Consider the following 27871-nt stretch of genomic DNA (forward strand, 5'->3'; position numbering starts at 1 on the left):
AGGAAGTAGCAATGATTGAAATACCCAACAGATTACGACAGAAATCAGGGAAAAATTTGGTCAAACGACTGCTACAGAACAGCTACACCGCCAAGATGCTAACTCCACATTAACCTATGCTCACCTGACGTCTTGTTCGATATACTTATACTACTCTTTTCAGCTTCTCTGTATTAGGACCGAAGAAGCCACTATTGGCGAAACTTTCCCTTGATAAATGTCCTGATCGGTACATACGCAACTTTCACCTACAACTTGTCGATGCCACCATAACAGTTCCACTAATACAAGTTAATTCTCATCTTTTTATGTGATTTATAAAGCTTCCCCAAGCTCAGCATCTCGGTAAACATCCAAGATTAAACATGTCTTATTTACTCGCCAGTGTTTCATACCACCTCTTACCCAGTGGCATCCATCGAGAACACAACATTCAAACCTTCCAGTGCGCAAAAAAACAAAAGCGACGTTCAGAGAGAAAAATAACTCGGCTAAGTCCAGTGGAAAATACGAAGAAAAACAAACAGAACAAAGTAAATATAGTAATCAAACAATTCAGGAGAGCATAAGAGCATTGTTTGGGGCGTAAGGTTAACCAAGTTGGAATACAATACATTCAAGGAACACAATAGTTTAAATATTGTATAGACACCGATAAGCTGGATAAGAAGAGCCTTCCCTAAGAGCTTCATTAAGGCAGGTGAAATTGCGGATCCACAGAATGTAGTAGGCAATTTCACTGCCAATATACATTCAAGCATCTAAATTACTGGAAAAGCTTAAAATCCGTTAAATTATACCTGCTGGAGTGCTGGCAGGGAAGATGTATATATAATTTGCACATTATAAGATGCTAGGGAGACTGGTTCTAGATATAGACTTATTACAAGAATATGTCTCTTAGCCTGCACAAAATACCTCCAAAGAGAGTAAGGGATGCATTAATTAAAAGAACTCAATAGGCACAAAAGATCCAAGAGTTTTTTAAGCTTCCATGACTTTTCCATCAAGTGTAAGGGAAAATAAGAGAGACTCCACCTTTCTTTAAGAGGAAATTTAAAAAGTTCTTGAAGAATAAAAATCTTAACCCTGGCTTTAGTGATCACCTCGCAAGAGGTTGGCACCCAAGCCAGGTCCAGGGAATCGGACCTATGCTCTCTTTCCTTGTATTGAATCTGTCTCCCATTCTCTTGTACACTTTATGACTCCTACGGGTTTAGTGGCCCTCTCATGAATTTATTAATGTGGCGCTTACGTCGAACTGCGTACTAAATAAGCAGAGCCTGACTGATCTATCCGTCAATACGGAGGTCTGATCTGGGAGCGGGAAGCGGTGACGATGATCTTCAAAGCCGTGTACAGCCACAGGTAGGGACAGCTCCTGCCATAAGAATGACACGGTAGGGGAGCTCCTGCCGTAACAATGACACGGCAACATGACTTCCAGATGTAGTTACAGAAAATAACATTTAATTAATAAAAGGAAGCGTTAAGCCTGTAGAGGTTATACTGTGTCTGCAGAATTAGTGACAATCAGGTATGATCTGAGGAAAGAGGATAGCTCTAATTCATTTGATCAAGAGCACTTCAGGATCAATGTATACGCCTCCTCTCCTCTTGTCGATATAGAAAATCCTACCTGCAGTCTCCCCGGTGTTAGTCTCTTAGTCCCTCTCTCTCCTATATACTTAAGCAACACAGTTTCTGCTTCCAGTAACCTACTATCCAGTCTAATATTGCAACACCTGCATATATTATCTTACTATCCGCCTTATCACAGGTGTCTTCTAAACCCACAAAAGAGGGCTGGTCCCAAACTAGGCCTGCTTTGTGTAGTAACTGGAAAAGGCGGTCTTTATGATATACAGATGTCAGTTTTTCTGACAATATGTGTAACGTTTTTCTTTCATTTAACATATCAGGGCACTAAGGGATTTTCACGGCTCTAATTCTGTTTTAAAACACAAAACCCAGCATTCTCACAGCTTCTTTAAATAAATATATTAGTTCCCATGCTTCACAATTTACGCACATACTGGAGATAAATCACTGTGCGAGGCTTCGGCCCATCCTGAAAAATGGTCCAAGAGAAACTCAAAGATTTATTTGTAGTCTGAGGGTTTGTTTGAATATTTCCAGCCACAGTATTTTGTCTCATTCTTCATTAATAATTCGTAACTATTTACTCCTTGTTTTCATTAATCTATCATATCAGATCTACTTAAATCTTTGGTTTACAAAACCATACAAAAATCTTCTTAATGAACAAAAAGGCACAATACCGTGACTGGAACAATACACAACCCGCACATAGGAGAGTGAAGCTTATGACGAAGTTACAGTCCGACTTGGTCCAGTAACTAGTCACACAGCGTGTGACTAGTTACGCAGAGTGACTAGTTAATGTAAGAAAATTCCTACATATCTACAATGATTTCAGTCATTTGCTAACCCTCGCCACAATAACAGCTGGCTCCGGGTGTGTCCTGACTCCACCAGCCAGGGGTGTGTTGGTGTCTGGCATTAAGGTTGGGAAGTTCCCCCAGCTGGAGTGAGTGGTCTTACACCAGAGTGTTTACGAGCTGCCCAGAGTTCCTCGTCACGCTCGTAGAAAAGTTATACAAAGCTGACCTTTTATTGTCCACTCAAGCATAACACAAGCACTGGAACGCCGGCACAAGATTACAATTATCACTGCCGACTAATGCAACCAGTTCTCTGCTCTTTTAACCACATTATTAAAGTTATCGGACAAAATCACTGTCACATTTTCTCACTATTTACATTACTGTCAATATCTATTTCAGTATTACTGCAACTACTATTATCATTTCCAGCTGAAAATGACTGAAGGAATATTATCACCAAGGAAATCAATAACAATAGCAGGAAGAAGCATACCAGGAATATTGAGGCTTTTAGTTAAAATTAAATAAGAATAAAAATTGGCCGCTGTGGTTCTAGCAAGATGTTGGTGCAGGAGTATGTAAAAACCAGGATGATCTTCTGATGTTTGAAGTAATGATGTAGGTTATCCTGGGTGCTGGTATTCATCCGATGTTCTGGAATCTCCTGTTACTGCTTGGTTGAAGCACCACAAGTATGATGTTAGAGGTGAGTAGTAGTCGTAATGTCCTATTAAGTTCAGTGGACAGGTATCTTGCTGGATGGCCAGGCCAGCAGCAGAGCTGATCAGGAGAAGAGTGGAGGTGAAGTGACCCTCCAAACTTCAACCCACACCAGGTAAGGTTAATACTACCCGGAGTAGAAATTAAAGCACCTCAGACACCAGGAACTGGAGTTTCCCTCAGCCCGAAAGTAGATCAGCAAATTGTTAAAAGAGCAGTTCTAAAACTGAGAGAACTGACCTTTGAGAAGAGATTAAGGGAACTGAATATGACCTCGGAAGCCGCGAGAATCAGACGTGTAAGATACTCAGTGGTACTATTCTAAAAAGGAGAATAAGGACAGACAAAGTAGAGGACCAGGAACAAGAGACTCACTATAGGTGAAAAAATACCAGAGCCATCAATAGTAAAGGAACAGAAGCTCAGGAAACAAAAAAGAAAAAAAATAATTAGAATTAACTGCAGCACTCAAACATAGATGGTCATTGAAGAGAAACTGACATATTTAATAGTGTCTGTAAGGTCTAAACTCTCAAAAATCATAACTGATGTAGAGATCAACAGAAAATGTAGCAAGGAAAGTAATGGGAGAGTCTCTCCATATTGAACGAACAATGTTCTTGTGAAGGGAATAAAATGAAAGTTAAGACACATGTGCAACATCTGGATATCTTTATTGTAGACGTCTACAATTAAGATATCCAGATGTTGCACATGTGTCTTAACTTTCATAATGTCGGTATTTTATACCTTTCTTGCACAAGGGAACAAAATATTAATAATAAGGGTAGCTTTGACCATATTTTCCTCTACTCTTGTAAGAGCATGTTTTCAGCGTCATCTATGAGACAGCTCCGTAATTCGCCGGGTGGTAAGCGGGCATTGCCGCTACAGAGCGATTTTCCTGAGCCTTAAGCTATTAATATCTTTTTTTTTTTATATTTTCATATTGCTAATTTTTCTGTTTATTATTTATAAGGAAACTAGGACAGTCTTTTATTATTTTTAAGTAACATATAGTTTACCATATTTCTCTTCATAAGTTAAAGGATGACTCGCTTGGATTTTTCTCCAAAGAAAACTTAATGCTCGTGCTAGTGGTATTTTATACTTTGACATAAAGAGTTCAGTGAATCCTGCCCACTGACCACTGGAAGATTATTGCCGTGACCACTAGAAAATTATTGCTTTGAACTCAGGAAGATTGTTGCCGTGATCACTGTAAAATTGTTGCCGTGATCACTGCAAAATTGTTGCTGTGATCACTGCAAAATTGTTGCTGTGATCACTGCAAAATTGTTGCTGTGATCACTGCAAAATTGTTGCTGTGATCACTGCAAAATTGTTGCTGTGATCACTGCAAAATTGTTGCTGTGATCAATGCAAAATTGTTGTTGTGATCACTGCAAAATTGTTGCTGTGATCAATGCAAAATTGTTGCTGTGATCACTGCAAAATTGTTGCTGTGATCACTGCAAAATTGCTACAGTGGTTATGGAAAGATTGGTGCAGTGACTACTGGGCGATTGTTACCATGACCACTGGAAGATTGTTGCCCTGACCACTGGAATATTGCTGCCTTGACCACTGGAAGATTATTTCTGTGATCACTGCAAGATTACTGTCCAGACCACTGGAAAATTGCTGCCGTCGCTCCCTCACTCCCCTCTCTTGCTGACTTTCTATCTCCCTGACTTCATCCTTCCCATCCTATCTCCGGCCATATCTTCCTTCCCCTTCCCTCCCCATTTCCCTTCCCTCCCTCCTGGTGTGGAAGGGACCCCTCTCATCACTTCACCGCAACCATCGGGGTTATCGGAAAAGAACTGAGAGGTTCTGCAGCTTTCTCTAATCCTCCCAGTCTGTGTTCCTGGTGGTGACGGGTTCCTTGAAGCAGTGTCCGTGTTGGTGGAGCATTATCGGGGTCAGTGGAGCATTATAGGAGTCGGTGGAGCATTATAGGGGTCGATGGAGAATTATCGGGTTCAGCGGAATATTATCGGGACCAGTGGAACATACTGGGGTCACTGGAGCATTATATAAGTTGGTGGAGCATTATTGGGGTCGGTGGAGCATTATCGAGACTGTTGTAGTAGTATCAATATTTCAATATTGTTGGTGAGGTATTAGGACTGATGGAGCAGTATCAGTGCTGGAGAGGTATGAGTGGTGGAGCATTATCAGTACTGGAGAGGTATGAGTGGTGGAGCATTATCAGTACTGGAGAGGTATGAGTGGTGGAGCATTATCAGTACTGGAGAGGTATGAGTGGTGGAGCATTATCAGTACTGGAGAGGTATGAGGATTGGTGGAGCAGTATCAGGATCAACAGAGTCAGTGTCAGCATCAACAGAGTCAGTATCAGGATCAACAGAGTCAGTGTCAGCATCAACAGAGTCAGTATCAGGATCAACAGAGTCAGTATCAGGATCAACAGAGTCAGTATCAGGATCAACAGAGTCAGTATCAGGATCAACAGAGTCAGTATCAGGATCAACAGAGTCAGTGTCAGGATCAACAGAGTCAGTATCAGGATCAACAGAGTCAGTATCAGCATCAACAGAGTCAGTATCAGGATCAACAGAGTCAGTATCAGGATCAACAGAGTCAGTATCAGGATCAACAGAGTCAGTATCAGGATCAACAGTCAGTATCAGGATCAACAGAGTCAGTATCAGGATCAACAGAGTCAGTATCAGGATCAACAGAGTCAGTATCAGGATCAACAGAGTCAGTATCAGGATCAACAGAGTCAGTATCAGGATCAACAGAGTCAGTGTCAGGATCAACAGAGTCAGTGTCAGGATCAACAGAGTCAGTATCAGCATCAACAGAGTCAGTATCAGCATCAACAGAGTCAGTATCAGGATCAACAGAGTCAGTATCAGGATCAACAGAGTCAGTATCAGGATCAACAGTCAGTATCAGGATCAACAGAGTCAGTATCAGGATCAACAGAGTCAGTATCAGGATCAACAGAGTCAGTATCAGGATCAACAGAGTCAGTATCAGGATCAACAGAGTCAGTATCAGGATCAACAGAGTCAGTATCAGGATCAACAGAGTCAGTGTCAGGATCAACAGAGTCAGTGTCAGCATCAACAGAGTCAGTATCAGGATCAACAGAGTCAGTATCAGGATCAACAGAGTCAGTATCAGGATCAACAGAGTCAGTATCAGGATCAACAGAGTCAGTATCAGGATCAACAGAGTCAGTGTCAGGATCAACAGAGTCAGTATCAGGATCAACAGAGTCAGTATCAGGATCAACAGAGTCAGTATCAGGATCAACAGAGTCAGTATCAGGATCAACAGAGTCAGTATCAGGATCGGTGGAGTAATAAAAAAAATCATTGCCAAAAGATATTGAAGGTAGTGAAGATATTTCGTTGGTTATTTTTATTTTTCAGATAAACAAGAGTTCTTCACGAAGAGTCTGCTTAAACAATCCCACGGCATTTTGCTACATTTGTGACGAATACTCTTTGCAAAAACAAAGAAAAAGCATTACAGATTTTGGAAACAAGCTTATCTTGCTTATTTTGTAAACAAGCTTATCTTGCTTATTTTGGAGTGGCGCTTAGAGAACAAGACAAGTATCGGGTTCCTCATACGGTTTGCAAATCCTGTATAGAATGCTTACGACAGTGGAAAAAACAAAGGAAAATTTTAAACTTCGGTGTGCCTAATATGTGGTGAGAGTCGAAAATCTACCACGACGAATGTTATTTCTGTATGGTGGATGTGAAAGGTTTCAGCCTATACAAGAAAGTCAAGTGGGAGTATCTTGATCTGGAGTCAGCAAGGAGACCTGTGCCACACAGCAAAGACCAGTGTTTACAACATCTGCCATTGTCAGATGTTGAAGAAACTCAGGGTTTAGGATGTAACACAAGTGACAGCAGTGGAAGTGAATATCAAGTAAGTATTTCAACACCCCAGTAGTTCTCCCAAGTACAACTCAATGATCTGATACGTGACCTCAGTCTGTCAAAGCAAGCATTTGAAATTTTAGCAACCAGACTAAAAGAGAAGAATTATCTACAACAAGAAATTAACGTAACAGCTTATCGGACCAGACAGGGTGAACCCCTTCCTTACTTCAACCAAGAAGAACTTGTATACTGCAATAACATCCCTGGTCGTCTTCGAATGGGACTTGATTATCAACCAGGAGATTGGCGGCTGTTTACAGACAACTCCATTAGAACCTTGAAATGTGTCTTATTGCACAATGGTAGCAATATGTATCTCTTCCAATTGGTCACCCAACAAAGCTGCTGATGACCAACATAGAAGAAAATCTTACAAAGAACGTTTTCATACGCAGTAATTAGTGGTATCTGAATTATCTTACTATGTTAATCTGTTATTACATAGAATGAAGTGCTAGTATGTATTACATGATTTGACTTTTTGCACGATCTAAAAAATAATTGCAATGCGATTTGTAAGTTAGTCCTACCTGATCAATATATTTTTCACATCTTTATTTTTATCAATAGAGTACTAAATTTATTAAAAACTAGAGCCAGTCACGCAAAACCAATGATAATCGGAACCAGTACCACAAACTTACTCTATAATCGGTGTGATATCATTGACCAGAAAATGAGTTGATTTAATATCGGGATCAAATAAAGACGAATGAAGATACGTATGCAACAATTAAAAAAACATTTTATTACAAGACGTTTCGCCCTCTGGTTGCTTTAACTATCCTTGCATTGATAATGTCCCCAGCGGGCGAAACATCTAATTAAATGTCTTAAGTGGAGCTATTTGTCAATATTTCATAGTGTGTCGGTATTGTTATACCTAGTACATACTAGTATTATCGGAATCAGCGGTTAGTATTGGGATCGGCTGAGAGACATCGGCAGTTGAGATAAGTAAGGGATCACCAATACCTCCAGTGTCTTTCTCACTCTCCTCCACTAGATCCTCGGGCAAGATGAAGTGTATGTTGGTAGTGTGTGTGTTGGTAGTGTGTGTTGGTAGTGCGTGTGTTGGTAGTGTGTATGTGTTGGTAGTGTGTGTGTTGGTAGTGTGTGTGTTGGTAGTGTGCGTGTTGGTAGTGTGTGTGTTGGTAGTGTGTGTTGGTAGTGTGTGTTGGTAGTGTGTGTTGGTAGTGTGTGTTGGTAGTGTGTGTGTTGGTAGTGTGTGTGTTGGTAGTGTGTGTGTTGGTAGTGTGTGTGTTGGTAGTGTGTGTGTTGGTAGTGTGTGTGTTGGTAGTGTGTGTGTTGGTAGTGTGTGTGTTGGTAGTGTGTGTGTTGGTAGTGTGCGTGTTGGTAGTGTGCGTGTTGGTAGTGTGTGTGTTGGTAGTGTGTGTGTTGGTAGTGTGTGTGTTGGTAGTGTGTGTGTGTTGTAGTGTGTGTGTGTGTGTGTTGGTAGTGTGTGTGTGTGTGTTGGTAGTGTGTGTGTGTTGGTAGTGTGTGTGTGTTGGTAGTGTGTGTGTTGGTAGTGTGTGTTGGTAGTATGTGTGTTGGTAGTGTGTGCTGGTAGTGTGTGTTGGTAGTGTGTGTGTTGGTAGTGTGTGTGTTGGTAGCGTGTGTGTTGGTAGTGTGTGGTGGTAGTGTGTGTTGGTAGTGTGTGTGTTGGTAGTGTGTGTGTTGGTAGTGTGTGTGAAGGTAGTGTGTGTGATGGTAGTGTGTGTGATGGTAGTGTGTGTGATGGTAGTGTGTGTGATGGTAGTGTGTGTGATGGTAGTGTGTGTGTTGGTAGTGTGTGCGTTGGTAGTGTGTGCGTTGGTAGTGTGTGCGTTGGTAGTGTGTGTGTTGGTAGTGTGTGTGTTGGTAGTGTGTGTGTTGGTAGCGTGTGTGTTTGTAGCGTGTGTGTTTGTAGCGTGTGTGTTGGTAGTGTGTGTTGATAGTGTGTGTGTTGGTAGTGTGTGTGTGTTGGTAGTGTGTGTTGGTAGTGTGTGTGTTGGTAGCGTGTGTGATGGTAGTGTGTGTGATGGTAGTGTGTGTGATGGTAGTGTGTGTGATGGTAGTGTGTGTGATGGTAGTGTGTGTGTTGGTAGTGTGTGTGTTGGTAGTGTGTGTGCTGGTAGTGTGTGTGTTGGCAGTGTGTGTGTTGGTAGTGTGTGTGTTGGCAGTGTGTGTGTTGGTAGTGTGTGTGCTGGTAGTGTGTGTGTTGGCAGTGTGTGTGTTGGCAGTGTGTGTGTTGGCAGTGTGTGTGTTGGTAGTGTGTGTGCTGGTAGTGTGTGTGTTGGTAGTGTGTGTGCTGGTAGTGTTGTCATATGAAGACGCACATATTAAATATGTCAGCCTGGGTATCCTGGACATCTAGATCGCCAATTCTTTGTTCCATCTTCCTCTAATCGTCCAGTTTGTTCTCGAGAATTGCGTCAATGGCATCAATTGCAAGAGTTGCTAAAAGCAGAGCTCAATTCTTGGGGGCAATGACTGACACCCTGTGGTGTGAATCTCACTGCATCAATCACTTGTTAATTGGCTAAGATGATTTCGTAGTTCGATGAATTAAGAATGAGTCTCATGTCTTGTCCCCGTGTCGTTACATGAGCAAGCTCTGCTAGGACTCCTCTGTGCATGCCAATGCGCCATCAAGGAACCAGAAGTTTAGTCCACTCGTCTATCTAATAATGATTTTCCTAATTGCTGTGCAGGACAGATATGGGGCGGGAGGGATCCCGTTGCTCAACACCCTTTGACGAAGATTTCATGCTTCGAAAACAAGAGCATCGGTTCCTTGCTGTATCCGGCTGAAAAAAACAACCAGTGTGAAAATTCAGACCTATAAATTCAGTCCCTGCATAGGCAGAGACTCATAAAAGCCTTGGTCCACTGTCCAATGATCCGTGTGAACTAAGGGACTGTGTGACTGACTGCCCGGGTAAGGAATGGGTAGCACTAGCTTCGATGAATGTTTGTGTATATCATTATTTTCGTGTGCTATATGGGCTTTGGGGTCTCTCAATGCAGTGAAACCGCAGCTCATTCGGCAAGGGCCTACATCAAGGACTTACCAGAAGACAAGGCCGTAGCTAAACTTGACTTCAGAAATGTCTTTAATATGGTGAAAAGAGATTTAGTCCTGCCAGCCGTTCGGGATCCGTTCCCCAGCTTTTTTCCCTTCATTTCGGCTCGCTACAGCAAACTCTCAATTCCTTTGTTTGGCAAACATGAAATTCCCTCATCAGAGGGTGTTCAGCAGGGTGATCCACTCGCTCCACTTCTCTTCTGCTTGGCAGTAAGAGAACTAACTTTCAGCCTACGCAGCGAGCTTAACATCTGGTAACTGAATGATGGCACTCTGGCAGGTACTGAAGAGTCCCTACTAGAGGACCTACAACTGGTGAAGACACAGGGAGAAGCCTTGGGACTCATCCTCAAGCCCTCCAAGTGTGAAATCATCATAATGAATCAGGAAATAATCAGAGCTGTGCGAACAATCCTCCCTGAAGTCTCTACTACTACTACATCCAACAGCACCCTCTTGGGAGCACCGCTGGGTCACCAGGCCATCGACACTGTCCTCAAGGACAAACTGAATGACCTGAAGAGAATGGAGGAGAGAATAAGCGATCTTGATGCCCATGATGCCCTGTATCTCCTCACAAGGTGTCTTACTCTGCCAAGACTCACTTCCCGGGGCGCACACCCTTTTTCGACAACCCTACACTTAGCGAATATGACTTACTCCTGAGATCTATCTTTAAAAAGACACTGAATCTGTCACTGGAAGATCAGCAATGGGATCAAGTAACTTTTCCAGTGCAATTGGGAGGTATAGGGGTGCGCAAGGCAACGCAGGTAACTTTACCTGCATTTCTGTCCTCGTGCATGGCTTAATTATCAACACAATGCTCAACAACGCTTCGGGAAAGGATAAAAGCTCGTCTCCTAGCGATGAAGGCGCCACATTCAGATTTCCTTTTAGTTGTTCCCAACTCCTCCCTGGGCAACCAACTCGACCCACAGGCCATTCAGATTGGTGTTGCTCTTCGCCTAGCCGCTCCCACACTCACTGAACATAGGTTTATTTGCGGCAGGGCGTCGGCTGGTCAATTTGGACTTCATGGTCTCGTGTGTCATACATCAGAAGGGAAGTATGCTAGATATGAGGAGCTCAACGACATCATAAAGAGAAGTCTCGCCACAGCCCGTTGCCCAGCTCAACAGGAACGCCAAGTGCAGAGGTCTGACGGAAGTCAAAAGCGTCCAGATGGAGTCACTATACTACCCTGGAAGGATGATAAGCAGATTGCCTGGGACTACACCTGTGCTGCCACGTTGGCGGACACCTACTTGCCATACTCTGAAGTTGAAGAGGGTGGAGCCGTCAGTTACAGGGAGACCCAGAAGATCCGCAAATATGACGGCTTGCCCAGTTGCTGTAACTTCATCCCAGTAGGGTCGGAGACCCTTGGAGCATGAGGCAAGTGTGCTCTAGATTTCCTCAAAGAGCTGGGAGAAAAACTCATCACACAAACCAAGGATCACAGAGCGGCGAGCTTCCTCTTTCAGAGACTCACTGTTGCGATCCAAAGGGGAAACGCCTGCAGCATTCTGGACACGCGGCTGACTGCGGGGAGCTGGATGAAGTGTTTGAGATGTAGGCTCTGACATGTCATGTATGTTGTTCTACTTACCATTGTATTTTTGTTTATGTATGTCGTCTTTAAATAAAGTATATATATATATATATATATATATATATATATATATATATATATATATATATATATATATATATATATATATATATATATATATATATATATATATATATGCATCCACAGAACAAAGTGGTTTAAAGCATATATAGTACTGCGACTGACAGGGGATCGAACCGTTGACATTTACCCAGTCTCCCGGGGCACTAGATAAATTTCTCGACGAGGGAATTCAAGTAAATTCCATTGGAGAATGGTTAAAGCAGAACTTGAAGCCTTTTGATACTAAAATGGAATCATGCTGTGTGGAGGAAGGGAGAGTCAAGCCAAACCTTGACTCACACCGGCTAGGAAAAAAACAAACTAAAAACCTTAGAGATTTTTTGAAGAAAAACTATTCGGAAATAAAAAAAGATGAAAAATTGATTCTTTTTTTTAGGTGAGAGGAAGTGGAGTAGTATAGTATTATATTGAAAAGAAACATATTTCAGGGGATGAGCTAAACTGAGAGGTGAGTGCGACCTTGACGTCAGTTAGCACATAATTCAGAACTTTTAAACCCATCTAGAATAGTTGGTCTAGCTAAAATCACACTAAGGTAAATATTTTCAGTGTTTTCAGTCTTCCTATTTCTCAGATTTTGTAGCCATTTCGTGGCACGACTTTCCAGTTTCCCTCTTTTATGCTACGAACTTCGTACTACACCTGCATACTATAATGTACATTAAACGTACGTTTTGGTGATTTCCAAATTCTGTTGAGGTTTTCCGGTAGTTTTGTCGTTTCTTATTACTATTTTTATGCAGTAATAATTGCCACTAAAAGCTTTTATGTAGTTTATATTTTCAAAATTAAGTTACGCAATCACAAGTCATTAAAACTTGATATTAATGTCTGAAATTTCCATTACATGTTTCTTATCAGTTTCACGTTTCGTCGTTTCATCCATATTTGTCGAGTTGAAAAAGTTCTCAAGCTGAGCGAAACGATTATTACAAACTAAAAATAAATGAATATTTTTTTTTCCGCTGCTCAATCCAGAGAAATATTCTGCTCCTTAAAAACCTTCGTTCATTTTTTTTTTAAGATTGATCGTGTGGGGAATGTTGACCCAAAATTATGGATGTGGAAAATATATACATAATTTTTCAGTATTAGGAATATTTGCTTTCCAGCTACGAGGTGGGCATGGCACCCGGGCATGGAGGTGGGTATAGCACCCAGGCATGGAGGTGGGCATGGCACCCAGGCACATGGAGGTGGGCATGGCACCCAGGCACATGGAGGTGGGCATGGCACCCAGGCATGGAGGTGGGTATGGCACCCAGGCATGGAGGTGGGCATGGCACCCAGGCACATGGAGGTGGGCATGGCACCCAGGCACATGGAGGTGGGCATGGCACCCAGGCATGGAGGTGGGCATGGGACCCACGAACATGGAGAACACAGAACCCAGCCATATAGAACGCAATGATCATTTTCCATCTCTTGCAGCTAAAAGATGCTTGCGAGGGTCAGCTACCCTGTGACCCGGTGCCAGATCACTAGGCCTTTCAGTGGATCATGGCCTGGACACTCAGGCTGTTACTGATGGCTTCACGCAGTCTATAGTCCAGTTGATAACGAGCTGATTTGATTAACTTCTCCAGTTATATCTTGAAGACAGCCTGATGTTTGTTGGTTAAAGATGCTAGATCAACCAGGCTGTGATGGATGAATGTGTGTGTGTGTCAGAGGGCAGCCAGCAGAAACAGCCTGGTTGGCCAGGCAAACACCAGAGGAGCCAACGTAGGTATATCAAAGTTACATAACTCCCCTTCTCGCGGACATACAACACGTAAAATAAAAAAAAAATCACTGAAACAAACAGTATTTTCTTCTGCAGGAACTTAAATAAAACAAGAAGACAATACTCACGAAGAAAATGAAGTTGAAGAAGCACAGCAGGTATTTGGCGAATGCTGTGCCACAGTCCAGCGCCATCTTGCTGTGAAGAATGAAAAGAAACATATTAATATTTTGATCAGAATTGCTGGCGAGGGGGAAGTTTCCTCAGACAAAGTAGAGTAAATGGTTCTGAGTTTTCTGAGTTCCCACACCCATTTCTAGGCGAGTTTTGATGAAGTGGTGGGAGGGGGGGAGGGGGAAGAGTTGCGAATTCCCACGCCCATCTCTTGACGAGTTTTGAAGTGAGGGGAGTTGAGAGTTCCCAAACCCGCCTCCTGATATTGTGGGTGGGTGGGAAAGAGTTCCCACACCCACTCACCCGATTTTTGCTTTGGTTTTCTCTGTTCTCTTCACTACTGTGTCCAACATGAGTACTGACACCAAGTTGTTCTCTTTATACTCGGGACGAACTCTCCTGTTGTTCCGTAGAAGGAACAACATCGATGAATGAGACGCTTGTGCAACATTTGGGATTTTTTTACTGACAAAACGTTTCGCCAGCCAATGACTTCTTCAGTCCAATGCAAAGAAGAACGATGGAAAAAAGAGGAGTTTGAGGTAATCAATCCCTCAGCCTGGAGTCGATGTGTCCAGTTCATCAATCTTCAAGACTGATGGACTGAACAAATCAATTCCAGCCTGAGGGACTGATTACCTTAAGCTCCTCCTCTTTCTCCACCGTTCTCCATTGTATTGGACTGAAGAAGCCACTGGCTGGAGAAACGTTTCCGCAATAGACATTCCCAAATGTTGCACAAGTATCTCATTCTTCAACATGTCGGTTATCTAAGCCATTATCACTGCCAATATTACCTCAGGTCTTCCAGACACTGGTGATGCTGCTGTATTTTCCCTGATGCCAAGTTTACAACTGAACCAAATCTTTAATACTTTTAATAACAATACCATCACCGAATCAGTGACTCACGAAATGGTAATAACACGAGACAAACCATCATCAACAAACCTCCTTCGAGGGGATTCTGACTTTTATTCTTCACTGTTTTCTTTTTACCCTTGCATTGTCTAAGTAATGACTACAATGTTTGCTATTTTCTCTATTATTTTTCTTTGTTTTCTGTTCTGAAAGAGTTATTCATACGTGCACCAGGTATAGAATCGTATATCCCCCTACTGCCTGCCATGCTTCATGCTTTCATCCTGATGTATATTGGGGGCACTAGGCGATGATCTCTTTTTTTTTGTTTTGGGTTAGGGAGGAGAGTTGAGGTGATGGATTGAGGATGGTTGGAGGCAAGAACGGTATAGTGGTGAGGGAGCTTCGAGTGTGAAGGAAGATAGGGAAGTTTTTGTAAGTTTTTGAGCTCGAGATAGTGGGAGGTGTGAGTTGTAGGCATGTGCAAGAAACTTGAACGAAAGGTAACATTAGTGGATTGTCGTAAGGTAGTAAGGAGGATATACTGTAGAGATGGTGAAGGGAGTATAGTGTAGATGAGTGGTTATGGAAAAGATAAGGTGAAGTAGCAAGATTGGAAGAGGGTTGGTACGGTTAGAGCTCACTGGGTAGCAGTGGCGTAACTAGTATTTAAATATGGTGTCACCAGTCTGATACCTGTGTTACTATACAAGTATCAGACTGGTGACACCATATTGAAATACTAGTAGCTACTGCTATATACTGTGGTAACCCCATTTACAGGCAGGCTCAATGGCCAAGCATTAAGTCACGTGACTCCCGTTTGAACCACGCACCTAAGCTGGAGCCTTCTCTCTCACTCTCTCGACCAGGCCTAGGAAACAGGCAGACGTGCACAGGCTGGGCTCGCCACTAATACAAATACAACGCCTCCAATAACAGTTCATCGGTTGTATTTTTCTGCAATCACTTCTCCAATCGTGAGCCCCGTCAATGGGGAAAGGGCAGCAAAGATAAACTTTCAATCTTCGGGGGAGAGGCTTAAAAATCATAAGATGAAAATTAAAAAAAATGTATTGGGGCATTAGCTACATTAGAGCCAGTTTTCCCTGTGGCTGCGCCACTGATGGGAAGGGAGAAGAGGTTGATAATGAAGAGTGAGTAATGATGATGGTTGGTACCTGGAGCTGGGAAGGGGAGAATGACGATGATGGTAGTGGATATAAAGGATTGGTGGAAGCGGGTGTGGACAGGTGAGGAGGGGTTGGACGAGAGGGAGAGATAAAGGTGACGGAGTGAGTCAAGGTAGCTTGCGGCAGAGTAGTTCCAGGGAGGGGATGAATACATAGCAATTACATAGAATGAATGGGAAGGTGGGTATGAGGTGGGACCTGGTACACAGGAAGGAGGTAGTGCAGTGTGTGTTTGCCTGTTTATTGCTTCTATTTACTCTTTAGATGAATCTGGACAGTTGAAGTAAGGTGACTTAAACCACGAAACGGGTGGGGTGTGAATCCAAGGCAAGCTAGTTCTAAAACTCCAGACCAGTGCGTTAGATGACTTGCTCGTACACCTCTCTCTGCTCGGGATCGAACCCGGTACTTTTTGGCTGTGACCCGAAAACTCTTAGATCCCATCTGCCTCAAGCTAACGTGACCAACGAAAACTATGCCAGTTTTTGAAACAATACCTGGCACTGACCTCTGCCACTCGCATATCCAGTTCATTCCACCCCATTATTACCTGGAGGACGAAGCAAAGTGCTTACTAGCGTCTCTAATTCATCTGCGATTTAAATCTCCTTTACCCACTGTTCCCATTAATGGCATTTCAGGTAATTTGTTCCTCTCTTATTTATTCATCCTAGAATTTTTAATTTCATGTTCTCCTCTATAAAATCTCCAAGATTAGTGCTTTTAGTATCTTCTTAAAGTGCACATCCCTCAGCCCTAGAAGCAACCAGGTTGAAAGTCTTCAGAAATTTTAAGTGCCTGAGTAAATCTGAACCAGTAGCTGCGCCACGCTTATACTCAAGAATGGAGCTGAGATACATTGTGTATACAGTGCTGAATAATTCTGTATTAACGTTTCTATGGTGTATTTTGAAAGAGTTACTGTACGATCCTCACCTAATGTTGTCAGGTACAGTTCCTTAAATGTCTCGTCTGTTCTCACCATTTCTGTCACTGCTCTCGCTGTGAATCTTCGATTCTTATCCAGTTTTATATACTTCATCAGGGGTAGATTTTTTGCTAAGATTCCAGAGAGAAGTTCTTTGGTTAGCTACTTTTGCACATGCCGTTCAAAACAAGTAATAAGATCAATATGTATTTATAGTGACATATTTAATGCTATGTGTGTGTGTGTGTGTGTGTGTGTGTGTGTGTGTGTGTGTGTGTGTGTGTGTGTGTGTGTGTGTACGTGTACATGCATGCGTGGGGTGTGATCGCGTGCGTGTAAGTTTTAGCATCACATTAAAGCACATAGCTTGACAGCTTCACACCTCGCTAATCGTCATGCCAAAGCCAACAGCAACATCCTGGGGACGACGCGGCTCCTGCCCCACCTTCCCCAGAACTTCCAATCGTGTTAAAAGCGGAGTTCTCAGTCTACCCCAAACATCACCTGACGCTCACACAAATAGAGATAAATTAATGCAGAGAAAAGCGAGAAAGAAAAATATAAAATATACGCTTAGAAGGAAACGCACGCGCGAGCGCGCACACGCGCACACACACACACACACACACACACACACACACACACACACACACACACACAAACACACACACAAACACACACACACACACACACACAGATAAATCACAGGGATGTTAGGAAGTATTTCTTCAGCCATAGAGAAGTCAGTAAGCGGAATAGTTTGGGAAGCGATGTAGTGGAGGCAGGATCCCTACATAGCTTTAAACAGAGGTATGATAAAGCTCACGGTTCAGGGAGAGTGACCTAGTAGCGACCAGTGAAGAGGCTGGGCCAGGAGATAGAACTCAACCCCTGCAACCTCAACTAGGTGAGTACAACTAGGTGAGTACACACACACATACACACACATCAGGTAGGACTTCAAAGAGACCTGGACAGGCTGGGCACCTGGTCCAGCAACTGGCTTCTCGAAATTAACCCCGCCAAATACAAAGTCATGAGGATCGAGGAAGGGCAAAGAAGACCGCAGACGGAGTTTAGGCTAGGTGGCCAGAGACTGCAAACCTCGCTCATGGAGAAAGATCTTGGGGTGAGTATAACACCGAGCATGTCTCCGGAAGCACACATCAACCAGATAACTGCTGCAGCTTATGGGCGCCTGGCAAACCTGAGAATAGCGTTCCGATACCTTAGTAAGGAATCGTTAAAGACACTGTACACTGTGTACGTCAGGCCCATACTGGAGTATGCAGCACCAGTTTGGAATCCACACCTGATCAAGCACGTCAAGAAATTAGATAAAGTGCAAAAGTTTGCGACAAGGTCAGTTCCAGAGCTAAGGGGAATGTCCTACGAAGAAAGGTTAAGGGAAATCGGCCTGACGACCCTGGAGGACAGGAGGGTCCTGGAAGACATGATAACGACATACAAAATACTGCGTGGAATAGACAAGGTGGACAGAGACAGGATGCTCCAGAGAGGGGACACAGAAACAAGGAGTCATAATTGGAAGTTGAAGACCCAGATGAGTCAAAGGGATGTTAGGAAGTATTTCTTCAGTCATAGAGTAGTCAGGAAGTGGAATAGCCTAGCAAGTGAAGTAGTGGAGGCAGGAACCATACATAGTTTTAAGACGAGGTATGATAAAGCTCATGGAGCAGGGGGAGAGAGGACCTAGTAGCGGTCGGTGAAGAGGCGGGGCCAGGAGCTGAGTCTCGAGCCCTGCAACCACAATTAGGTGAGTACACACACACACACACAACCACAAGGGTCGTTAATGACCTACGAGAGGAAATTAAATCCTATATATCTCCGTTTGCGAATGATGTGTAATCAGTGAAGTAATGAGAAAAAGTATAATTTAAGGAGGCAGAGAATATACGGAAACTAACTAACAGGCTACTGATGTGGTCAGGAAAGTGGCTGCTCGAATTCATTCCTGATAAACGAAATATAGGGAAAACAGGAGTAGCGAGAGAATCAAACACGACATATTCCTTGAATGGTTGAGTGCTTTCACTACTACTTCGCCCAGTTCATTCTATTCCCTGACCATCCGCCGGTTAAATAAATACATCTTGGTATCTCTGTGATTCGTCAGCCTTTTTAACTTCCAAATGTGCCCTAGTGTACCTGTTTCCCGCCACTCGAGGTTTGAATGTTTTGAATGTCAGGGTCTCTTACTCTCTAATATCTTTGGGTTTAATTCTTTTCTCCATAGTGTTTGGACTAGTCTTGTCATAGTTAGAAATATGGAAGAAAGTGTAAAATAAACTTAGTGAAAAGCAGGGGCACTGTGGGCACAATAAGAGAACATTATATCAACATCAGTGGTTCCAGACAACTCAACATCTTACCAAAAGATATCGGAAACTCTGATGGGATAAGTGTAGACGTCTGCAAAGAGAAAACTGGACAAATATCTCTACCAAGTGCCGGATCACCTACGAAGTAATGAATATGTGGGCCAGCGCTCCGCCAGCAGCAACAGCCTGGGTGACGCAGGCAACACCAGATAAGCCTGGCCCAGGGCCTGGTTCCGGGCGTAGAACTCTTCAAATTCATCAAAAGTAAAATTATACGTCAGCACTTTCACAGTTCCATAACAAACTTTATCAAGTGAGGGCTCTATGCTGGTGCTGCATATTTCAAGATGGGTCCTGCCTTTTGTCGCATACCGGGCCGTAAATGACTATTGAGATTCTGTAATGTTAGTCTTAGCTTTGCCAAACGAGCATTTGCTGCAGCGGTTATTCAGTTGATGTGTCTCCGGTGATATTCTGGGCACTACGCTCACCCCTAGGTCTTTCTCACTGAGGTTTGAAGCCTCTGCTCCAGAGTCTATACTCACTTCCTGGTCTTATCACCCCTTCCCAAGTTGTCATAACCTTGCATTTGCTGGATTAGAATTCTGGTAATCACTTGTCTGACCAATCAGGTCCACTTATAGCCTTTCCTTGTCCTCATCGGGTTTTCTCATAAATGATACATCAGTAAACAGGGATACTTCTGTCTCTTCTGGAGTATCATTCACGTATACTAGAAAAGAACTGGGCATAGTACCGATCCTTGTGGAAGCCTACTCGTTACCGTTTCCCATTCTGACATCTGTGTTACAAGAAAGTACTCGCCTACTTAATATAAGGAACTCTTTGATCAACTGCAGTATTCTCCAAGGACTCAGAGTTCTGTTTGAGGGAGTAAAGACGCAGCTCCTGGCCCTGCTTTCTAGACGGCTTTCATGGGCATTATAATATCCAAGTTACTCCACTTTCCAACCGCCCTCAGTCTAAATAGAGAGAAACAGAGACAGTAAGAGTGTGCGCGTGTGTGTTTTGGAGGGTAGGTTGCACCAGTGTATATTCACGTATGATTGCGTGTATCAGAGGGAGGGTGGAAACTGTAATCTCGTGGACCGTAAAGTTTGCGTGCCAACATTCAGCATCCATTGGACGAGTCCCAGAAATAGCGAACTCACTCCCAATTTCCTCAGCTCACCTAAAAATAAATTCTTCAGCATGTGCTAAAAAGTTCTCGCCTCGGACTCAACAATTTTCCCAGCCTCAGCTTAAGAACTTTCTTAGAATGAGCTCAGTTTTCTCACCCTGGGCTCATTTTTTTCCTTCAGCCTAGGGTAACTCAACAATCTTTTTAGCCTGGGCTCAGCAATGGGGTGGTCATTTTGAAGAGAAACGCTCGAAAAAATTATTCTTACCATAAAATATACTTTCTCTTCCATATTTTCAAATAGGAAAAAGATGATTGCTTTGTGTCTGGAAGCGTGTTGTGTTGCCGTTAAGTCTCAGCTGGAGGTCACCCACACACGCTGTCTGGGAGGGAGGGAAGCCAAGCAGGGATAGTGGAAAGTCAGAATGAGATGGAAATAGGGAAAGGTGGGACAGAGGGATAGGAAAAAGGCTACTGTGAAGAGGAAGGGAAAGAGAGAGAAATTAACAATAAATGATACTGCATCATTCACTTTTACTAAGCAATAAAACAAAATAATGCTTAATTGGACTCTTCACCATATTAAGAACTTAAACTACAGCTCTACAGCCTCAGATTATGCAACTCAGTTTTGGTCTCCATTCTACAGAACTGATATAAATTCGTTAGAGAACATTCACAGAAGAATGACAAAATTATTCATTGCATAAGGAATCTTCCACAGGAAGAGATTTAAATCCCTACATTCTCTTGTAAGACGTAGAATGAAGGAGGACATTATTGAGGTGTATAAGTGAAAAATGGGCATAAATAAGGGACCGTAAATAAGGTTCTGATGTAGATGAATGGTTCAGAGAACCGACATCTTGATAAATTATACACATGTGCAACTCTTGGGTATCTTTATTGAGGAAACGTTTCGCCACACAGTGGCTTCATCAGTCCATACAAAGGAGAATCTTGAAGAACAGGAGGAGAATGAGGTAATCAGTCCCTCAACCTTGAGTCGATGTGGTCAGTCCATCAATCTTGAATAGAATACGGCATACGTGCGGAGAAGGAGCTTATAAACCGTTGGCAGGAGAGGTGCAGCAGTCATAGGTGGTGTCACATTTGTTTAATGTGGAAGTAGGTCGTGCCTAAGAATTAGGCAAGCGAATGTGACACCACCTATGACTGCTGCACCTCTCCTGCCAACGGTTTATAAGCTCCTTCTCCGCACGTATGCCGTATTCTATTCAAGATTGATGGACTGACCACATCGACTCAAGGTTGAGGGACTGATTACCTCATTCTCCTCCTGTTCTTCAAGATTCTCCTTTGTATGGACTGATGAAGCCACTGTGTGGCGAAACGTTTCCTCAATAAAGATACCCAAGAGTTGCACATGTGCATAATTTATCAAGGTTCTGATGACATCCCTTCAGGAAAGAATTCGAGATAATATTTTCAATGACCCTACCTAGTAAGGTATTGAACCTAAAACCTTGGATAGCTTCAAATATATGTTAGAAAAATACATGAGGGGTTGGATCTGAGTGGGATTTACATTGAGTTACATAACACTGCAAATGATGTAGTCGATTTCTCTGTGAAAATTAAAAAAAAAAGTCATTGTTCAGTTTTGTAGTATGTATATAAGATACCAAACTCAACTTTCCAGCAGTTTAAAAGTCAACAATTGGAAACTGAAAACTGCTTTGAAAAATCTATCAAACCCAGTCTCACATATCCTATTGTGTGATGATTTAAATTTTAGATATCTAAAACGGAAGGTTCTAGGTGGTTGAGTGCGTGAATGAAATATTTTAGACGTTGTGAATAAGTCGCTTTAAGTCAACAGTCAATTGAACAGATCAGATTAGAAAAATACATTTGAACTTACATCCACAAATAATGAGGATCTGACGCAGAACATTGTGTCAAACACAGGAAATTTGGATTACATTCTAACTGAAGTTCAGATCTGAACACGCTGTGACTGAGCAGCCCAACGCAAATTGCAATAATACCTAAAACGGGACTGAAATATGTTGGGAAGATAACAAGACATGAATTTAAGCCAATCTTGAGACGATGAACTCACTGGTACCAGAAGTGTGAACCAGACATCATCATTAATAAAAAGAAAGATAAATATATATAGGGTAGAGAGGGGAAGGGAGGGTCATTCGGGCTCCTCTTCCGGGCGAAAATAAACGACACAACTACTTAAAATTTCCAGATTTTCTCATGAACAGTAAGAGCAACAATTAGAAAATGAAAAACGCTAAGGTCAAACTATGTATATCGTTCAGTGTCCTGGAGACACAGGGTAAGAAAAAAAACATTAATGAAATTAAAAAAAATAATAATACATACTTTGTATGCGAAATTTAAAGGAAAACCCACATTCATTACCAGGCCATTGCTCTAAGATGACCCTTACCTGGACTTTACCTGGAGAGAGTTCCGGGGGTCAACGCTCCCGCGGCCCGGTCTGTGACCAGGCCTCCTGGTGGATCAGAGCCTGATCAACCAGGCTGTTACTGTTGGCTGCACGCAATCCAACGTACGAGCGTACTGATACCAAAGAAATAAATGAAATGCTGAAGTCGCATATAACTCAGGATTCAGAGAATTGTTAAAGAGAAGGTTGACAATTTGAAGGAATTTTTCACGAGACTAAACTTTGCCGACACTTTCAAAATTTCTGACCTAAATGTTACCCACACTCGGCACTGACGAAGCCAGTGACAGCAAACCCATGCACTAAGCCCAGACTCAGGCACCTCCATACTCATCAAGAATTAGAAAAAACTATTACGTGCCTTGAAAAGTCTGGGACCTCGTTTGCTGATACAGCGCTCATTGTGCCCATAGCGCCCCTGATTACATCGAGACCTTTACGGCCTTCAAAATTCTAAACAGAAAATAGTTTACTTTTAAAATATTAATTTTGGAAATTAAAGAAAAAGTGTCTGCCCTGCCTTTCACGGGGTTTGCTCTACACATTCTCCCATATCTCTCACTCCAGTATGTTATGGCAGTGTGCAGATTTGGGGCCAGGCCCTGAATTATTTTCCATCTACATATTAGCATTTATCCATCTTTCTGATCCAGCGAGTACATATTTAGGACTCTAAGGCATTCCTAGTAATTTATGCTTTACTGCCTCTACGCGGCCCGTAAATGATGTATGAAACTGTTCCAGCTCTGATGTCTCTCCTGCTCTGAATGGAGCCCTTAACACCGAAGAATACTGTAAGCGAAATGATACCTGGGAAATTTTTATGAAGATTGGTCCCAAATGAGCATTCAGAAATCACATCCAACATTAACAAGAAACTCGGCAAAATACTCTCACCGAAGACAAAAAGTGCAAGGAGGACTCTAAGTGAAAAAATTGTTAAATGTTTTTTCCTTCATATATTAGGGGAATTACTAAGAGAGCTCAAGTTGTCTTCAAGGGGGATTGTGATAATAAGATCTTCAGATCAATTCCTGATCAGTTGTGCTGTGATGCCTATATTGGATTGCGAGATGCTAGCACTAACAATCGGATTTATGAGTCTTTCAATCGGAACGCCTGGTATGGTGTCGGGCTGAGGGGACAATGACACCCTTAATACAAGTATAACAACCCTAACCCTTTACACTAGCACCAACAACTTCTTAAACCAGCACCCCACCTTACACCAGCACCCCACCTTACACCAGCACTGACCTTACACCAGCACTGACCTTACACCAGCACCCCACCTTACACCAGCACCCCACCTTACACCAGCACTGACCTTACACCAGCACCCCACCTTACACCAGCACCCCACCTTACACCAGCACTGACCTTACACCAGCACTGACCTTACACCAGCACCCCACCTTACACCAGCACCCCACCTTACACCAGCACTGACCTTACACCAGCACCCCACCTTACACCAGCACCCCACCTTACACCAGCACTGACCTTACACCAGCACCCCACCTTACACCAGCACTGACCTTACACCAGCACCCCACCTTACACCAGCACCCCACCTTACACCAGCACTGACCTTACACCAGCACCCCACCTTACACCAGCACCCCACCTTACACCAGCACTGACCTTACACCAGCACCCCACCTTACACCAGCACCCCACCTTACACCAGCACTGATCTTACACCAGCACTGACCTTACACCAGCACCCCACCTTACACCAGCACCCCACCTTACACCAGCACTGACCTTACACCAACACCCCACCTTACACCAGCATCATACAATTGGTTCAATTATTGGTATGACAACATGGCCGCGGGTCAAAGAGACGGTGTGAGAACCCGGTGATACAATAATAATCTTCTCATGGGAACGAAGAAGCAAGTAGAGGCTATAAACATATAGGGGATCATACATGTACCTTTGATGAGTTTACCTTTGATGAGTTTCGAGTGTCTCACTACTCTCGGAGCCCGGCCATGGGACAGGCTCGTCTGGTACTTGCCTGGTCAACCAGGAAGATCGTCAAAAACAAACTTTACATCTAAACCACAAATTTAAAATGGAAACCAAACGATGTTTTTTTTTTTTTTAGTGTTGGCCGTTATCAAGTGTAATATACCTATAACCAGTTTTGAGAGTTTTTCTACCCTTCCAGGCCAGCCTGGGGCCGGACTTCTCCATTGATTGCTTATTCAACCAAGCTTTTGTTGGCAGCCCGTTTGATCACACATCCCGGTTGATTTGGCACTTGACGGACGTAGACATTCAGTTTCTTCTTGAATTCTTCCACACTTGTTCCAGCAATATTTCTGATATCTTTCGGTAGCAGGTTAAATAGTCATGAACCATGAATGTTGAAACAATGTTCTCTTATTGTACCCATGATCGCTCTGGTTCTCAATGGATCTATTTTACACTCCCTCATATCTCTCACGTCAGTACGTTATTATGATAGTGAGACTTGAGATTAAACCTTCAATATCTTCCATGTATATAATATCAGGAACCTCATCTTCGCTTCAAAAAACACATCCCAAGAATTTTAGGCATTCTCAGTAATACCTTTACCTTTGATATACCTTTGAAGAATTTCGAGAGTATATCTGCTCTCTGAGCCCGGCCATGGGCCAGGCTCGTCTAGTGCTCGCCTGGTCAACCAGGCTGTTGCTGCTGGAGGCCCGCTGCCCCACATATCCGTCACACCCTGGTTGATCTGGCACCTGGTGAAGATACTTGTCTAGTTTCCTCCTGAAGGCTTCTACATTTGTTCCAGCAGTGTTTCTGATATCTTCTGATAAGATGTTGAAAAGTCTGGGACCCCGGATGTTGATACAGTGTTCCCTTATTCTCCCCACCGCACCCCTTCTCCTCACTGGGCTTATTTTACACTTCCTCCCATATCTCTCACTCCAGCATGTTGTTATGGCAGTGTGCAGATTTGGGACCAAGCCCTCGAGTACCTTCCAGGTATATATTATCATGTACCTCTCTCTCCTCCGCTCCAATGAGTACATGTTCAAGACTTCAGGCGTTCCCAGTAGTTTAGGTGCTTTACTGGCTCAATGTGAGCCGTAAACGATCTCTGTATTTGTTCCAGCTCCGATATTTCTCCTGCCCTAAACGGGGCCGTCAGCACTGAGCAATATTCTAAGTGAGGGAGCACTAGCGATTTGAAGAATGTCACCATCAGCATTAAATGCTTTGACATTATGAGGACACTAAAGTCCTCTGTACCTTCTTTTAGCTTTGATATCTTTCTTACCTAGAACCAAGCCGTCAACACTGACAATATTCTTAATAAGAGAGCAAAGTGATTTTAATAGTGTCATCACTTGCATCGCTTTGTATTCTGGAAATGATAGGTTACCTGACAAAAATCCCAAGTCGTTTACGTGTTTCTGTCGTTCTATGAGATGGTTCTGTGTTCTGTATGTAGTGCTCCCTCTGAGTTCATTCTTTCCACATCTAAGCAGCTAGAATTTTACTCCACTGAACATGTTATTGTCCTCTGCCCACTGGAGGACATTGTTGATGCCTGTACGCAAAGTTTTTGTGGCTTCCACCAAAATGACTTTCCTGCTCATTTTGGTCTCGTCCGCAAAGAACGATACGAAGCAGTTGCTAGTGTTTCCCATGTCTACTATAAGGTTAAGAAAAATTAAGAGGTGCGTGAGTTTCCTTGTCTTCTAATAACATGGTCATTTTTCCATAATTACTATCGCGTTTGATTTGCCTGCTCTTTGAGGACAGTTCTGTTCCACAGGTCTGACTTTTGCTCAGACCTGTGGAAGGTCCTGGTTATCCAGTCATTTGGATAAAAGAACCTCGTTGCCATCAGCAAGTTACCCACATGACTACCACAACACCAGGTCACCCACATCACTACCACAACACCAGGTCACCCATATTACTGCCGCAACACCAGGTCACCCACACCACTACCACAACACCAGGTCACCCATATTACTGCCGCAACACCAGGTCACCCACACCACTACCATAACACCAGGTCACCCATATTACTGCCGCAACACCAGGTCACCCACATTACTGCCGCAACACTAGGTCACCCCACACCACTACCACAACACCAGGTCACCCACATCACTACCACAACACCAGGTCACCCACATCACTACCACAACACTAGGTCACCCACATCACTGCCGCAACACCAGGTCACCCACACCACTAAGATAGCACAACACACACCATTATCACCACACAACCACAACCCCCTACCATCAATACCTGCACTACCACCACCACCTGCACTACCACCACCACCACCTGCACCACCACCCTCACCACCCCAGGAACGTTATCCGAGACTTGTGAATCGCTTTAAATAGGAAGTATACAATATTCTCGCATCCCCCGTCCACACATGCAGAGGTCCTCCCACGCCACGTCCAACCCACGCCCGTCCCACTCACGCCAGGTAAACTGTACACCAGGGAAACAAAAATATGCGCAATCCATAACAATCGAAAATTACTAATGCATTCTTTAACTTCAGTGAATAAGACCTCTATAGACGGGGTGCCTCGGTGCTCTAGTGAAAGGCCCCCCGATCCAAGGAACTGGACCTACCATGACCTAACTAGAGTCAAACCAGATTACCTTCAATATACCCAGGCACTGTATGACCCATACGAGTTTAGCAATTCTCACAGTACTCAAACAAAATAAATCTTCAAATTTTTAATGAATTAAAGAGCTTAGTTAAGTTAAACAAAAATAATAATAATAATAATTACATTTTACTTAACTAATCCTAATATTGTACACACAAGACATTCTTGTATTACATAAAAATTCCCCAAAATGAACAGAGCGTAGAAAAATGTACGTATTTTTTTACGAACACTTAATTTTTTTTCTCTCGTGAAGGAGAAAACGAAAAAAAATTTATGAAACACGAGGTGTAAAGGTGGTTAAAATATATATATATATATATATATATATATATATATATATATATATATAAAAGGTGTAATTAAAAAAAATCAGAATACACTGTGACCCACTTTCGAGAGGTATGTTTACACGACGTTTCGAAAGTATTCACGATGTTTCGAAAGTTTACACGACGTTTCGAAAGTTTGCACGACGTTTCGAAAGATTATCAAGTCACAACTGAACGAGAAAATGAGAATGAAGCCAGAAGATAGATAGTAAAGAGGAAATGATAGGAAGTT

General features: G+C 42.9%; 1 protein-coding gene across 1 annotated transcript in view; it reads right to left on the reverse strand.

Annotated features, from left to right (window-relative positions):
• LOC128693736 (tetraspanin-1) overlaps positions 1-27871 on the reverse strand; it is a 149194-nt gene that overhangs the window by 104088 nt on the left and 17235 nt on the right. The window contains exon 2 of the mRNA XM_053783581.1: positions 13684-13753. Within this exon, the coding sequence (XP_053639556.1) occupies positions 13684-13749 (66 nt within the window). The 5' untranslated portion in view covers positions 13750-13753. The remainder of the gene's footprint in view (positions 1-13683; positions 13754-27871) is intronic.

Source organism: Cherax quadricarinatus, chromosome 34 (genome assembly GCF_038502225.1).
Source record: "Cherax quadricarinatus isolate ZL_2023a chromosome 34, ASM3850222v1, whole genome shotgun sequence".
NCBI lineage: Eukaryota > Metazoa > Arthropoda > Malacostraca > Decapoda > Parastacidae > Cherax > Cherax quadricarinatus.